The sequence below is a fragment of the Hyla sarda genome, chromosome 5 (genome assembly GCF_029499605.1).
Source record: "Hyla sarda isolate aHylSar1 chromosome 5, aHylSar1.hap1, whole genome shotgun sequence".
Classification (NCBI taxonomy): domain Eukaryota; kingdom Metazoa; phylum Chordata; class Amphibia; order Anura; family Hylidae; genus Hyla; species Hyla sarda.
Window position 1 is genome coordinate 121,841,919 of NC_079193.1, and position 13,957 is coordinate 121,855,875.

The window sequence follows — 13,957 nt, forward strand, 5'->3', positions numbered from 1 at the left end:
CCAGAGTCAGAGAGGCGCTTGAAACCAAGGTAAAGGCAAAACTTCTACTTTATTCCCACAAAGCAACGCGTTTCGCAGAGGTTCCGCTTCATCAGGCATGAGAACTAGAACACGGTGTGCAGTTTATATAGGGAGAATCCTTAACCCCTTAAGGACGCAGCCCTTTTTCACCTTAAGGACTGAGCCCTTTTTCGCAATTCTGACCACCGTCGCTTTACGAATTAATAACTCGAAAACGCTTTTACCGAATATCCTGATTCTGAGATTCTTTTTTGTGACATATTCTATTTTATTTTGGTAGTAAATTTTCGGTGTTACTTGCATCCTTTTTTGGTGAAAAATCCCCAAATTTCATGAAAATGGATATTCCAAATAAATTAAATTTTTATTCACAAATACAATATGTCCACTTTATGTTGGCATCATACAATGGACATATTTTTGCTTTTTGAAAAAATTATAGGGCTTCAAAGTAGAGCAGCAATTTTCAAAAATTTCTTGAAAATTGCAAAATCTGAAGGGACAGATGTTACAGAACTACAACTCCCAGCATGCCTGGGCAGTCTAGGCATGCTGAGAGTTGTAGTTTGGCAACATCTGGAGGACTACCATCTGGGCACCACTGTAACAGTAGTCTTCAAACTGTGACCCTCCAGATGTTGCAAAACTACAACTCCCAGCCAAAGGCTGTCTGGGCATGCTGGGAGTTGCAGTTTGGCCTTCTTCAGCACCATCTTGCTGGAAAAACTCAGGGAACGTGCCAGCTTCAGTGCATGAAGAGGGAAACACATCATCAGGTAGCAATTTCGCATATCCAGTGGCCTACATGATGCATGTATCTTTATGCACTGAAGCTGGCACGTTCCCTGAGTTTTTCCAGCAAGATGGTGCACCACCACATTATGGGGGTCAGGTCCGAGCATTCCTAGATGAACAGTTTCCTGGAAAGTGGACTGGTCGTCGTGGGCCAGTTGAATGGCCCCCAAGGTCTCCCGATCTGACCCCCTTAGACTGTTATCTTTGGGTCATCTGAAGGCAATTGTCTATGCTGTGAAGATACGAGATGTGCAGCACCTGAAACTACGGATACTGGAGGCCTGTGCTATAATTTCTCCTGCGGTGTTGATATCAGTGTGTGAAGAGTGGGAGAAGAGGGTTGCAGTGACAATCCAACACAATGTGCAGCACATTGAACACATTTTATAAGTGGTCAGAAACTTGTAAATAACTTATGAAAGAATAAAGTTAAATTAAAACCAAGCACATCATTGTTTTTCTTGTGAAATTCCCAAAAAGTTTGATGTGTCACAGGACCCACTTCCTATTGAAAAAACAAAAGTTGGATTCAAAATGGCCAACTTCAAAATGGCCGCCATGGTCACCACCCATCTTGAAAAGTTTCCCCCCTCACATATACTAATGTGCCACAAACAGTAAGTTAATATCACCAACCATTCCCATTTTATTAAGGTGTATCCATATAAATGAATTAGATTGAATTCACTAATCTATACTAACGATAATTGGTAATCCATCTGATTACCAAGGTACAAAATAAAAACTAGCCATGTGGTTCTTGAGGAGGTAAAACAAAATGGCACTGGGACATTATTCAGTGGAAAAATCTATGCCTGGTAATCTCAATCTGAGACAGATGGTAACCACCACAGGCAACATAAAAGGCAATTTAACCCTAGAAGGGGTAATTCCCAAAATGGTGACTTTTTAGCCACAGCTATTGATAGTGATTCCTCTGATATTTCCAATCCTTTTTCTTTTTTTTTTTAGCCTGAGAACAGTCGTACTGAGCTTTGTCACTCCCCTGATAAAGCTCAGTAGGAGGGAAAAGATCATTGGGGCCCCACGCTCTCCAGGTAAGGTATTCACGCATGGCAGACATTGTGGTTGTATTTTTATATTGTATTGGTACAGACTATTGTGTTTTCTTCTGTGATTACGATCATGAATATGTAATTGTTGCACTTTTTTTCCTTGCTGACAACTGTACTGTACCCTGTATACCACTTGGTTGTTGACATTGTCCACCTGATTATTCTTCCTTCCTTCTGTGAGTTGCATGTTTCTGTGTGTGTGTGTGCTGGTATGTCATTTCATTGTGCTTATATATATTTATTTCAATAAAAAATCTTTGCACTTGATTGATTACTTATGATAACTTGGTTACATAGTGCCTTAAATATTTTTTGGTGACAAAAAATGTAATTCTGTAGATGAAATAATTGAGTAGTCTTTAGAAAAAAAATACACAAGCCTTTATTCTACTGTACAGGTATTTAATTTACAAACACAGTGACAATAATTACAGTAGTGGAATATGAAAAAAAATTACAAAGTATACTACACAGAAATAATGTTAATAATAATGCATTATTTTCTGCAGTTCATATGCAAAGTAAAAAAGTAGCAGTTTGCTAAAAATGTTGCAAAACGAATACTGGGCATATATCTAAGACATTTCAATTATTAGCAATAAGGGGATGGGAAAACCAATTAATTCTGGCTTTTTACAAATGGCGGTTGGAAACGGGTGTTACTTTGTATCAGTGGAGATCTATATTGAAAAATGTCCCAAATCAAGCTTTAGGGAAAGGGGTGAGACTATCGCAGATATATATCCTTTATAAGGTGTACCAGACTCCAGTCTTTCTAGCAAAAATTGGCTATATAATAGATGCAAAATGTCCTCGATGCCCTTATCCAGTAGAGAATTTAACTCATATGCTTTGGAAATGACCACTTATCCAAAATGATTGGGAATTAATATTAGAATATATTAAAGAATTATTTGCAATTGTTATACCTAAAGAGATTAAGATATGTATTTTGGGATGCCTGGATGATTTCTTGTTTGAGGAACATATTAAAACTGCTCTGGGGAGATTATTATATCATGCTAGGAAGTTGATAGCTCAGTTTTGGAAAAAATCAAATCCACTGTCTAAAAATCAATTCATTGAGAAGATGGAAAAGATAGTGGCTTGGGAAAAGGCTATAATAGCAAAAGATTTTTTTTTTCTCAGAACAATGCCCATACTACAGCATATTAAAAAACAAAAACAACAGCAAACCTGTCCTCACCTTCAGCTTTCTTGCTTTGCCTCCAGTGTCCTGCTTCCCGTCCCTGGCTGCGATCCTTTTTCTAAGCTGTGGCATTATGCTTGGGTTCTGAGTGACATTAGAGCCCAGTGTGTCATACTGTTGATCTGCCAATCACATGCTAAGGCAGGACAATCACTGCCAATATGAAACACTGGGCCCAAGTGTCAGGCCGCAGCTGAGGATTGCAGCAGAACACCAGAGGCACTGCAGGGAAGCTGGAGGTGGGTACAGTTTGATTTTTTTTTTTTTATATACTGAAGTACAGGTATTGTTCTGAAACCTCCCCACCTCCTGCTGGATAACCCCTTTAAGTTAAAATTTTTCATTAAAAGAGAAAGATTTTTCTTTTAAATACCACTTAAAGCACAAATATACAATGATTTTGACCACTGCCCTCAAGATTTTACACATTTAAAATGAGGAATACACATCTTTTACAGAATTGAATGATAAGAAAGAAAAAAAGTACACAATTGCACTTGCAATTTTTTGTGCCAGTGCGTTGAAAATAAAGCTCTTCTAGCTAACTTACAACAAGACGGTAATGCAAGAAAGAGACGACTAAAGATCAAATTACACATAAGATCATCTTATAGTAAGAAACTACATAAAGAGAAGTAGACAACATTTTTTTTAAATAGAACAACTCTCTGCCCAGCCTCCACACGCAATCTAGTAATAATAAAATGCATATTTACTCCATCTCCTTTACAGTTCATTCAGAACATAACAGACACATTCCTTTGCCGATACCCACATTTTAGCAAACTTGCTTTTTCAACACATTTTCCGCTGTGTGAACATAGCCTTAGTGGGGCTTCCAAGCACTTCTCATCAGCTTGTTATTCCCTTATACTGCAGATAGGATATAACTGTTGATCTTGGGACAACCCGTTAATCTTCATTTTTATTTTCCTGCTGTAGAGTGTGTGTGACTTCTTAATGCTGGCTGTCCTGCAAATTAGGACATAGATCAGGACACAAAGGACACCCCTTCACTTCTGTAATTATTATTAGGCCCCTTTACATACATTTTTTTTCACTTTTTGTGCTTTGCGTTTTTCTTTTGCCGGTTTTGTGTTTTTTACAAAACAGTAAGCTTTAGTATATACCTATTTGTTGTGTCTTTTTTCTATGACAAATCATCTGATTTAAGGATTTCTATTAAAAGTGGTTATCCAGCACTAGAAAAACAGAGCTGATTTAGTAAAAGAGTTGTAATACCACACACAACCTGTGGACGGGTTGGCACTGTTTTTGGAAGAAATAAGCTGTTTTTCTATTGCTGTAAAAACACCACCAGAAAAACTTACCAAAACAGCAACAAAAGTAAGAAAAATAAAAATAATAAAAATTAAAAAAGTCACGTAAAAATACTGCGTGACGCCTGCTTTAGAAAAAGCAGCAGGGAAGAAGAAGTAGTTGTAAAAGGCAGATCACATGTAGGCAAGAATAGTGCAAAATACATGCAGGCAATAATGGTGCCTGCAGAAAGTAAAGAAATATTCAATTTTCTACATATATTAGTATCATGGACACAAAATTATAACACCAAGAAATACAATTTAAGAAAAATTTAATTATTTTCAGGCTCCGGAGACTGTAGGAATTCATAGGGGTCTGGAATGTCTTGCTGTTCTCCAACACTGAGACGAGAAGGGCTACCTGTAGTCAAAATAAAACATTTAAAATTAATTCATACAGCTATGCTAACAATGCAATAAATATGGGGTCTATCTGCTGGGATCCTCAGAGAATAAAGCATTAGAATAAATATGCTATACAAATCCAATCTGAGTGTTAACTATTGCCACACCATGCCACTTTCGCTCATGAGCTTTGGTTTTGCAGCTGATCTCCATTCTAGCAAACAGGGCTGAGCTACAGCCGTGGTGTCACACCAGACACAGCACCCCTCTTGTCCACACGCTGTGCCTGGTATAAACTTCTAGATTGTGGTTTGTAAACTACAGGGGTCTTCATAGTTGGACAAATTACACATGAATAGCATATCCACACCCCTTTAGAAAGTGTTTCTTACCTGCACTTTATAAAGACCACATTTTTTGACTTCATAGTTTCCCAAACTGCACCAGCTAGTGGCCAATTTTCATGGCACATATTTTCCCAAGCTTTAAAAAGGGAACCTGTTACTACTATTACCCACATTAACCAATAGCAACACATTCTATAGCTGTACATAAGTGTTCCTACCGTGTTTCTGGCTCCTGAAAGGATGGCTGTAATCTTAAGAAATCAAGCTTTATAAACATTCTGTGCTGTAAGCAGTACGGCATTAGCAAGTAGTCACCACGCTCAGGGCCGTAATTATACCTCTTTGTTCCTAATCACCAACAACATAGGCGTGGCAGACCAGAAACAGCGGAATTCACCTCTCCTCTCCTCTGTAGGGGAACACTTATGTACATCTATAGAAAGTGTTGCTATTGGTTACGGGGGGTAAAGCGTAGTGACAGATTTTCTTTAACATTTTTGGCTTGTGAAAATATTTCGGACTTATTTCTATTCCACAAATATCAACCCCTTTAAAATGATTAATCTCCTCTAGGTGGGATCATTAAGTTGTTAATATATTCAGGGATGTGGAAATCCTATCGCCCGAGACAAGTAGTTTTGGGCGCCGGGCAGGTGAATTTTTCATAGATTTTGCCCTGTATCGGGCTAGCAGGGACAGACCGACTTCCCCCTTATTTTTCTTTAATGCCGATGCAAGTCTGCACCTCACATCGGCGCTCAGGGTGTATGGAGGGGGTAGCGGCCCCCAGCTGATTTCAGTAGCCGGGGGCCGCTGCTCAGAGAACCCACCCCGTGCCCCAGTCTGTCCTCCTCACACACACAAATCCTCCCCGTGCAGTGCAGTCTGTCCTTCACACACAGAAATCCTCCCCAGCCCCGTGCAGTGCATCCTTTCCCCCCTCCCCCCTGCTCTGTGTTTTCCCCGTGCAAACTTGCAGCCTCTCCGTGGCAGATTAGGTCCTGTGGAGACAGAGCAGGGGGAGGGGGATGGAGCTGTGTGTGGGGGAGGAGAGGAGCTGTGTGCGGGGGATGGAGCTGTGTACCGAGCTGTGTTCATCCTCGCTCTCCCCCCGCTTCTTGTGTAATGTAGAAGCAGGCGAGTATGAAGCAGTGTGAAGCTCAGGTGAGAAGGCCGAGCATGCAGGCGGCGGGAAGGGTGGTTGTATATGTATGTAATGTATAATTAGGGGGGGGTGTATGTATGATATGTGCATATGTATGGTGTGAGATGTGTGTATGATGTCTGTGTATATATGATGTGTGTATGATTGATATCTGTGTATATGATGTGTGTATGAGGTCTGTGTATGTGTGTATGTAATGTATGATGTGGGTGGCAGCGGCGGGTGTATGTATGATGTGTGTATATGTATGGTTTGAGTGTATGTGTGATGTGTGTATGATGTCTGCATGAGTATGGTGTGTGTGTGTGTGTGTATGTATGTATGTAATGTATGATGGGGGGGCAGCAGCGGGTGTATGTATGTATGTATGATGTGTCTGTATGTATGATGTATGTAGGTAATGTATGATATGGGCTGCTGCCAGTTGTGCAATTTAAAAAAAAAATATTTTTAGTGGTTTCTGGCCACCCGCACTAAATTGCACAACTAGAATCCCACCCCCTTCATACTCACCCGCCGACCAAGAGCCCCACAGATGCACGCAAATATGCCCGAACCAAAACTACAACTTCCAGCATGATGCACCATAACCTGAACTGTAGAACTATAAAGTGCAACATGCTGGGAGTTGTAGTTTTGGTTCGGGTCAGCTACAGAGCCATAGGCTGCATCAGGGCATGCTGGGTGTTGTAGTTACTAACTGTAATTCCCAGTATTCCTTGACACAGACTATGGCTCTGCAGCTGACACAAACCAAAACTACAACTCCCAGCATGTTACACAATAACCTTAACTGTACTACTATACAGTGCAACATGCTGCAACACCCACACAACCATAGGCTGTATCAGGGCATGCTGGGTGTTGCAGTTATCTAGTAACTAAATGCAACTTCCAGCATTTTCTGACACATAAATTAGAGTAAATAAAATGCATCACACAAACTGGAGAAGCAGAACACCCCCCCCCCCCCCCCAGTAACCTAGCATTGTTCAGTGCTTTCCAATCAAAAGACTCCATATATAAGTCCCTATGAAGACTGAAAAATATTGATTAAAATATTTTAAAAAGTGCGTATATATGTGAATAAGCCCCTTTCCTAATAAAAGTTCTGACAATAAATGGTTCCGATAAAAACTACAGATCATGTCACATAAGATTACCCTCATACATCCCTGTATATGGAAAAATTTGAGTTGTAGGGGTCAGATGGGGGGGGGGGGGGGGCTTGCCTCGGGTGTAAAAGGAGCTAGCTACAGCCCTCCACCGCTAATAGCCTGGCATGCTGCAATCACCATGGCCGGCTATTAAACCATTAGATCACCGCTGTCTAAGTTGACAGCAGTGTCTAAAGGGATCTTATATCCATCCCTGGTGGTCTTGTGGGGGTGGATCAGACTATTTTGGTTGAAGTTATTTCATCTACCAGGACAAGTGGATTTTCTTGAGGGACAAGTAGATCGTGTTCCACTTTAGTCCCTTGGACAAGTAGTTTTTTTAAAAATTTCCACACCCCTGATATTATTAAAAAGCTGGACTGGACTTTTACTCAAACTATTTCTACTTAGCAAAAATGAAGAATGGGGACAGAAAAAGTAGTTTTGCATTTTAATGTTACAGGAAAAAAAAAAAAATTTAGGAGCCAGATCAGATTTTTTTTCATCAAATTACAAATCAATATTATAAATGAAAATGTTTAAAAAGAGGACCTGTGACCAACCCCCAAAAATTAGAGATCGCATTACCATTAAGCAGTTTAGCGTGCAATGATCACACACCTTTTTACAGTTTCTTTATATTACCTTTTCCACTTTGCGTTTTTCAGTTTGGTGTTTATGTAATCCTTTTGGCATTTTTAAAGGGGTACTCCGGCACTTAAACATCTTATCCCCTATCGAAAGGATAGGGTATAAGATGCATGATCGCGGGGGTCCCGCCGCTGGGGACGCCGGTAATCAGACCCGGAACGAACATGCTCAGGGGACTGATTTTAACTGGGGTGCTGTGTGCAAGATAACGGGGGGTCCCCTGCGGCGGCACCCCCGCGATCAGGCATCTTATCCTTTGGATAGGGGATAAGATGTCTAAGCGCCGGAGTACTCTTTTAAGCTCCTTGGCAGTTTTTTTTAGACCACAGCATGTTGAGCCTATGGCATTTTTTTTCACTGAGATCATGATGTTTTTCTCCCAAGTCTATGGGGGTAAAAAACGCCAAGGGTTTTAACTTTTTTAATAAAATTTCATAAGGTACCATTAAAAAGCCAAAAAAAAAAACAAAAAAAAAAAAACAATAAGATACAGTAGGGATGGAAAAAATTGTATTTAAAGAAATTTATATTTTTTATAACTAAATTTTTATTAATGTTAGGCCATTTAAATGTAAAAATAATCTAACTAATTTTGTTAAACTTTTTATTAGTAATGTATTTTAATAATGTGTTTAATAAAGTGTGTGGTATTTTTTTTTTTACTTTTTTTTCTTTATTTTATTACATTTTTTAGGTAGTACTACTACTCCCTGCATGGACAGACTGTTCTATGATGGGAGTAGTAGTACCTGTACTAATAGATAGATCGCCCTGGGTGTTACTTCTGACACCCGCTGCAATCTTCCTATATAATGTATAGAAGCGGGCGGCACAGCCGCTTCTCCCCTCCCCTGCACTGCACTGTATGATGCGATGTGAAGTTCTCTTTATATCACATATTCATATTTCCTGTAGAGAGCTGTGATTGGCCAGATGGTTCCAGCCAATCACAACTCTCAGTGTATATATATGGCATATACTACAGTGCAGGGTACCAGAGGAGAGCGGCCCGCATCTAAACATTATACAGGACGATCGCAGCAGGTGTCAGGAGCAACATCCGCTGTGATCTGTCCTTAAAGTGTACCTGTCGCCAACAAAAACTTTTGATATAATGTAGATAATAAAATTATATGTATATTTGTAATATTGACATATTGTACATTGACAAATGTGTATATTTTTGGAAGAAAAAATGCTGTCCTTGCAGTTATTGCTTGACTGTGTCTATGAGGAGTCCAAATACAGGAAGTGAGGGCAGGACGTGCTCCTGGCTTGTCAATCATCCTGCTGTGTGAGCCAGGTGCGTGTTATAGAGCCTCAGCGTGCAGAGCCCTGCTTGTCCAACCTCACTTCCTGTATTTGGACTCCTCATAGAGACACAAACAATAGCTGTAGTGACAAAAATATTTAAATTTTTTTTTAACCAATGTATATTACAAATATACATATAATGGTATTATCTACATTATAAAAAGTTTTTGTTGACGACAGGTACACTTTAACCTATTAAGGACTTAGCGTTTTTCCGTGTTTGCATTTACATTTTTTCCTCATCACCTTCTAAAAATCATAACGCTTTCAATTTTGCACATAAAATTTCATGTGATGGCTTATTTTTGGCACCACCAATTCTACTTTGCAGTGACATTAGTCATTTTACAAAAAAAAAAGTCCACGGCGAAACAGAAAATAAATTAATTGTGCGACAAAATTGAAGAAAAAATGTCATTTTGTAACTTTTGGGGGCATCAGTCACTACGCAGTACATTTTTGGGTAAAAATTACACCTTATCTTTATTCTGTAGGTCCATATGGTTAAAATGATACCCTACTTTGATTTTGTCGTACTTCTGAAAAAAATCATAACTACATGCAGGAAAATTTATATGTTTGAAATGGTCATCTGCTGACCCTTATAACTTTTTTATTTCTCCACATACGGGCCTGTATGAGGGCTCATTTTTTGCGCAGTGTTCTGAAGTTTTTATTGGTACCATTTTTGCATTGATCGTACGATTTTATCGCGATAGTCCCAATCAGCCCGACTGAGCTGCAGGGAAGCATTTACTTTCATTTTAAGCGCGGTGATCAACTTTGATCGCCGCGTCTGAAGGGTTACTAGCGCGCGGCACAAAGATCGTTGCCGCGCGCTATTAGCCCAGGGTCCTGGCTATGAATAGCAGCCGGGACCGACCCGGTGTGATGCGGTGCCACGGCGTGACCCCCTTTTAAACACCGGGACCGGGCGTAGGGTGTACAGGTACGCCCTGCGTCCTTAAGAGGTCAACTGCAGGTACTACTGCTCCCAACATGCAGCACACTCAGCTCCATGATGGGAGCTGTAGTACCTGCATTAATAGACAGATCACAACAGGTGTCAGAAGTGACACCTGCTGTGATCCGTCTATTAATGCAGGTACTACAGCTCCCAGCATGGAGCAGAGTGTGCTCCATGATGGGAGCAGTAGTACCTGCAGTTGAGGACAGATAACAGCCGGTTTCACTCTTACACCTGCTGCGATCGTCCTTCATCCTTCTGAGATGCGGAGTGGCTTTCTCCTGCCCTCCGCATCTCTGCACTATATATGAATCAGTGATGTGAATTTCTATTCACATCACTGGCCAGCTGGAGTATAGTGCAGAGATGCGAGCGCAGAAGAAAGCCACTCTGCATCTCTGCAATATAAAGGACAATCGCATCGGGTGTCAGAAGTGACACCCGGGGCGATCTGTCTATTAGTACAGGTACTACTACTCCCAGCATGGAACAGTCTGTTCCATGCTGGGAGTAGTAGTACTACCTAAAAAATTTAAAAAATAAAGAAAAAAAAGTGAAAAAGTTATTATTAAAATACATTACTAATAAAAAGTTTAACAAACTTAATTATAAAAATATATATTTTTACATTTAAATGGCCCCTTTCCACATTTTAATTATTGCCGGCTACATTTTTAGGTCCCTGCCCACCCACATAAATTTCCCAGTTTAAAAATTAATTAAAATTTCTTTATAAAAAATATCAACTTCGTTAAATACATTTTTCTCCATCCCTACTGCATCTTTTTTTTTGGTACCTAGCAAATTTTGAAATAAACGACATAGGGGCCAAAAATGCAATTTCCACTCAAAGACAAAAACACCAGTAAAAAAAAATGCCAAATGCAGGAAAATGCCAAGGCGTCATTTCTGACGTTTTTTCGGGCCAGAAAAAAAACACACAAGTGGAAACTTAACCTCTTCAGGACACCGGGCGTATGCATACGCCTTGCATCCCGAGTCCTTAAGGACGTGGGGCGTACGCATACGCCCGTGGGAATTCCGGTCCCTGTCGCTAGCCAGCAGGCATCCAGGCACATCCAGACCCCCCCCCCCCCCAGTCTGCGGTTGCAGAAAATCGCATGTCAATTCAGCTTTTCCGGGCTGATCGGGTCTCTAGTGACCCGATCACCCGGAAAATAGGGATAATCGGAGCTGTCGTTGACAGCCCCGATCATCCTGAGGGCTAGGAGAGAGGTCGCAATGCTGCGATCTCCTCCCATCCCCTGCCATTGGTCAGAACTGATTCTGACCAATGGCAGCGCAGGACAGTGAGGTGCCATGTGAAACCCCCCGTTCTGCCCACCCCTGGATGTCGAGGGGAACGTGGGGACCTCGTCGCTGGAGACAGGCACAGGTAGGGAAACTATGGGGGGGGGAATGAAAGTGAAAGTAAAGTGATCTTTACTGTGGCAACCACTAGGAAGGCCAAACTGCAACTCCCAGCAGGGCATGCTGGGCATGCTGCTCTACTTTGAAGCCCTCAAATTTTTTCAAAAAGCAAAAATATGTCCATTTTATGATGCCAACATAAAGTGGACATATTGTATTTGGGAATAAAAATAAAATTTATTGGGAATATCCATTTTCCTTACAAGTAGAGCGCTTCAAAGTTAGAAACATTTTCACAATTTTCATGAAATGTTGGGATTTTTCACCAAAAAGGATGCAAGTAACGCCAAAAATTTACCACCAAAATAAAGTAGAATATGTCACGAAAAAACTATCTCAGAATCAGAATATTCAGTAAAAGCTTTTCGAGTTATTTATTCGTAAAGCGACGGTGGTCAGAATTGCGAAAAAGGGCTGCGTCCTTAAGGGGTTATCCAGGAAAAATTTTTTTTTTATATATCAACTATCTCCGGAAAGTTAAACAGATTTGTAAATTACTTCTACTAAAAAATCTTAATCCTTTCGTTACTTATGAGCTTCTGAAGTTAAGGTTGTTCTTTTCTGTCTAAGTGCTCTCTGATGACACGTGTCTCGGGAACCACCCAGTTTAGAAGGGGTTTGCTATGGGGATTTGCTTCTAAACTGGGCGGTTCCCGAGACACGTGTCATCAGAGAGCACTTAGAAAAGATTTTTTAATCTGGAGTCGGTTGATATATTAAAAAAAAGTTTTTCCCTGGATAACCCCTTTAAGGACACAGCCACATTTTTCAAATGTGACCTGTGTCACTTTATGCAATAATAACTCAGAGATGTTTTTACTTATCAGTCTGATTCTGAGTGTTTTTTCGTGATAAATTCTACTTTAATATAGTGGAAAATGTTTGTCGATTCTTGCATCATTTCTTTGTGAAAAATTGTAAAATTTCATGAAAAAAAAGGAAAAAATATAAATTTTTCTAAATTTGAAATGCTCTGCTTGTAAGGAAAACTGTCATGCCAAATAAATTACATATTGATTCACATACAATATGTCTACATTATTATGGCATCATAAAGTTAACATGTTTTTACTTTTTGAAGACATTAGAGAGCTCCAAAGTTTAGGAGAAATTTTTTAATTTTTCACAAAAATTTCAAAATCTGAATTTTTCAGGGACCAATTCATTTTGAAGTAAATTTGAGGGGACTTCATGTTCTAAATCCCCTATAAAAGACCCCATTATAAAAACTACCCTCCTCAAAGTATTCAAAAGGACATTCAGAAAGTTTGTTAATCCTTTAGGTGTTTTACAGGAATAGCAGCAAAGTGGAGGTAAAAAGTAAAAAAAACTTGTTGTAGCCCCAAATGTTTTATTTTCACAATGGGGTAAAAGGAGAAAAAGATCCTCAAAATTTGTAACCCTATTTCTCCCGAGTATGGAAATACCCCATATGTGGACATAAAGATGAAGATATATCAAAGCCTGTGCAGAGGAAAAGTTGACCAGTTGCCCATAGCAACCAATCAGATATATATTTTTTTCACATGCCTCATTAAAAATAAAAGAAGCAATCTGATTTGGCATTTAGACAGAGAATTTGGCTGGAATAGTTTTTGGGGGCCATGTCACACTTACTTAGTCCCCATGGTGCCAGAATAGTGGAAACCTAAAAGGGGTGTAGTGAGCTTTTACCCCCCCCCCCCCCCCCCAGGTGTTTAACAAAAATTTGAAACAGTGAGCCGTGAAAATGAAAAATGTTTACACTAAAATGCTGGTGTAACCCCTACTTTTTCATTTTTACAGGGGTTAAAAAAAAGAAAAAGCCTCATAAAATTTGTAACCTTACTTTTCCCCGAGTATAGAAATACCCCATATTTGGACGTAAAGTGCTCAGAGGGCACACGGCAGGGTTCAGGAGGAAAGGAGTGCCATTTGGCTTTTAGAGAGAGAATTTGGATTGAATCATTTGTTTTTGGCAGCCTTTCGCACTTACAACCATGGTGCCAGGAAAGTGAAAACTCTTTCATGTGACACCATTTTGGAAACTACACCCCTCAAGGAATGTAAGGGGTGCAGTGAGCTTCCAACAAATTTTTGAAACAGAGGGCTGTAGAAATGAAAACTTTCATTTTTTTCACTAACTTATTGGTGTAGCCCCAAACTTTTCAATTTTA

The 13,957-nt window shown here is 39.9% G+C and overlaps 1 protein-coding gene across 4 annotated transcripts in view; it reads right to left on the reverse strand.

Annotated features, from left to right (window-relative positions):
• Positions 1-2,264: 2,264 nt before the first annotated feature.
• Positions 2,265-13,957, reverse strand: part of BRD9 (bromodomain containing 9) — a 284,425-nt gene continuing 272,732 nt past the window's right edge. For all 4 annotated transcript variants that reach the window (XM_056520202.1, XM_056520201.1, XM_056520200.1 and 1 more), the window contains exon 16: positions 2,265-4,785. In XM_056520202.1, coding sequence (XP_056376177.1) covers positions 4,697-4,785 — 89 coding nt within the window. In that variant the 3' untranslated portion in view covers positions 2,265-4,696. The remainder of the gene's footprint in view (positions 4,786-13,957) is intronic.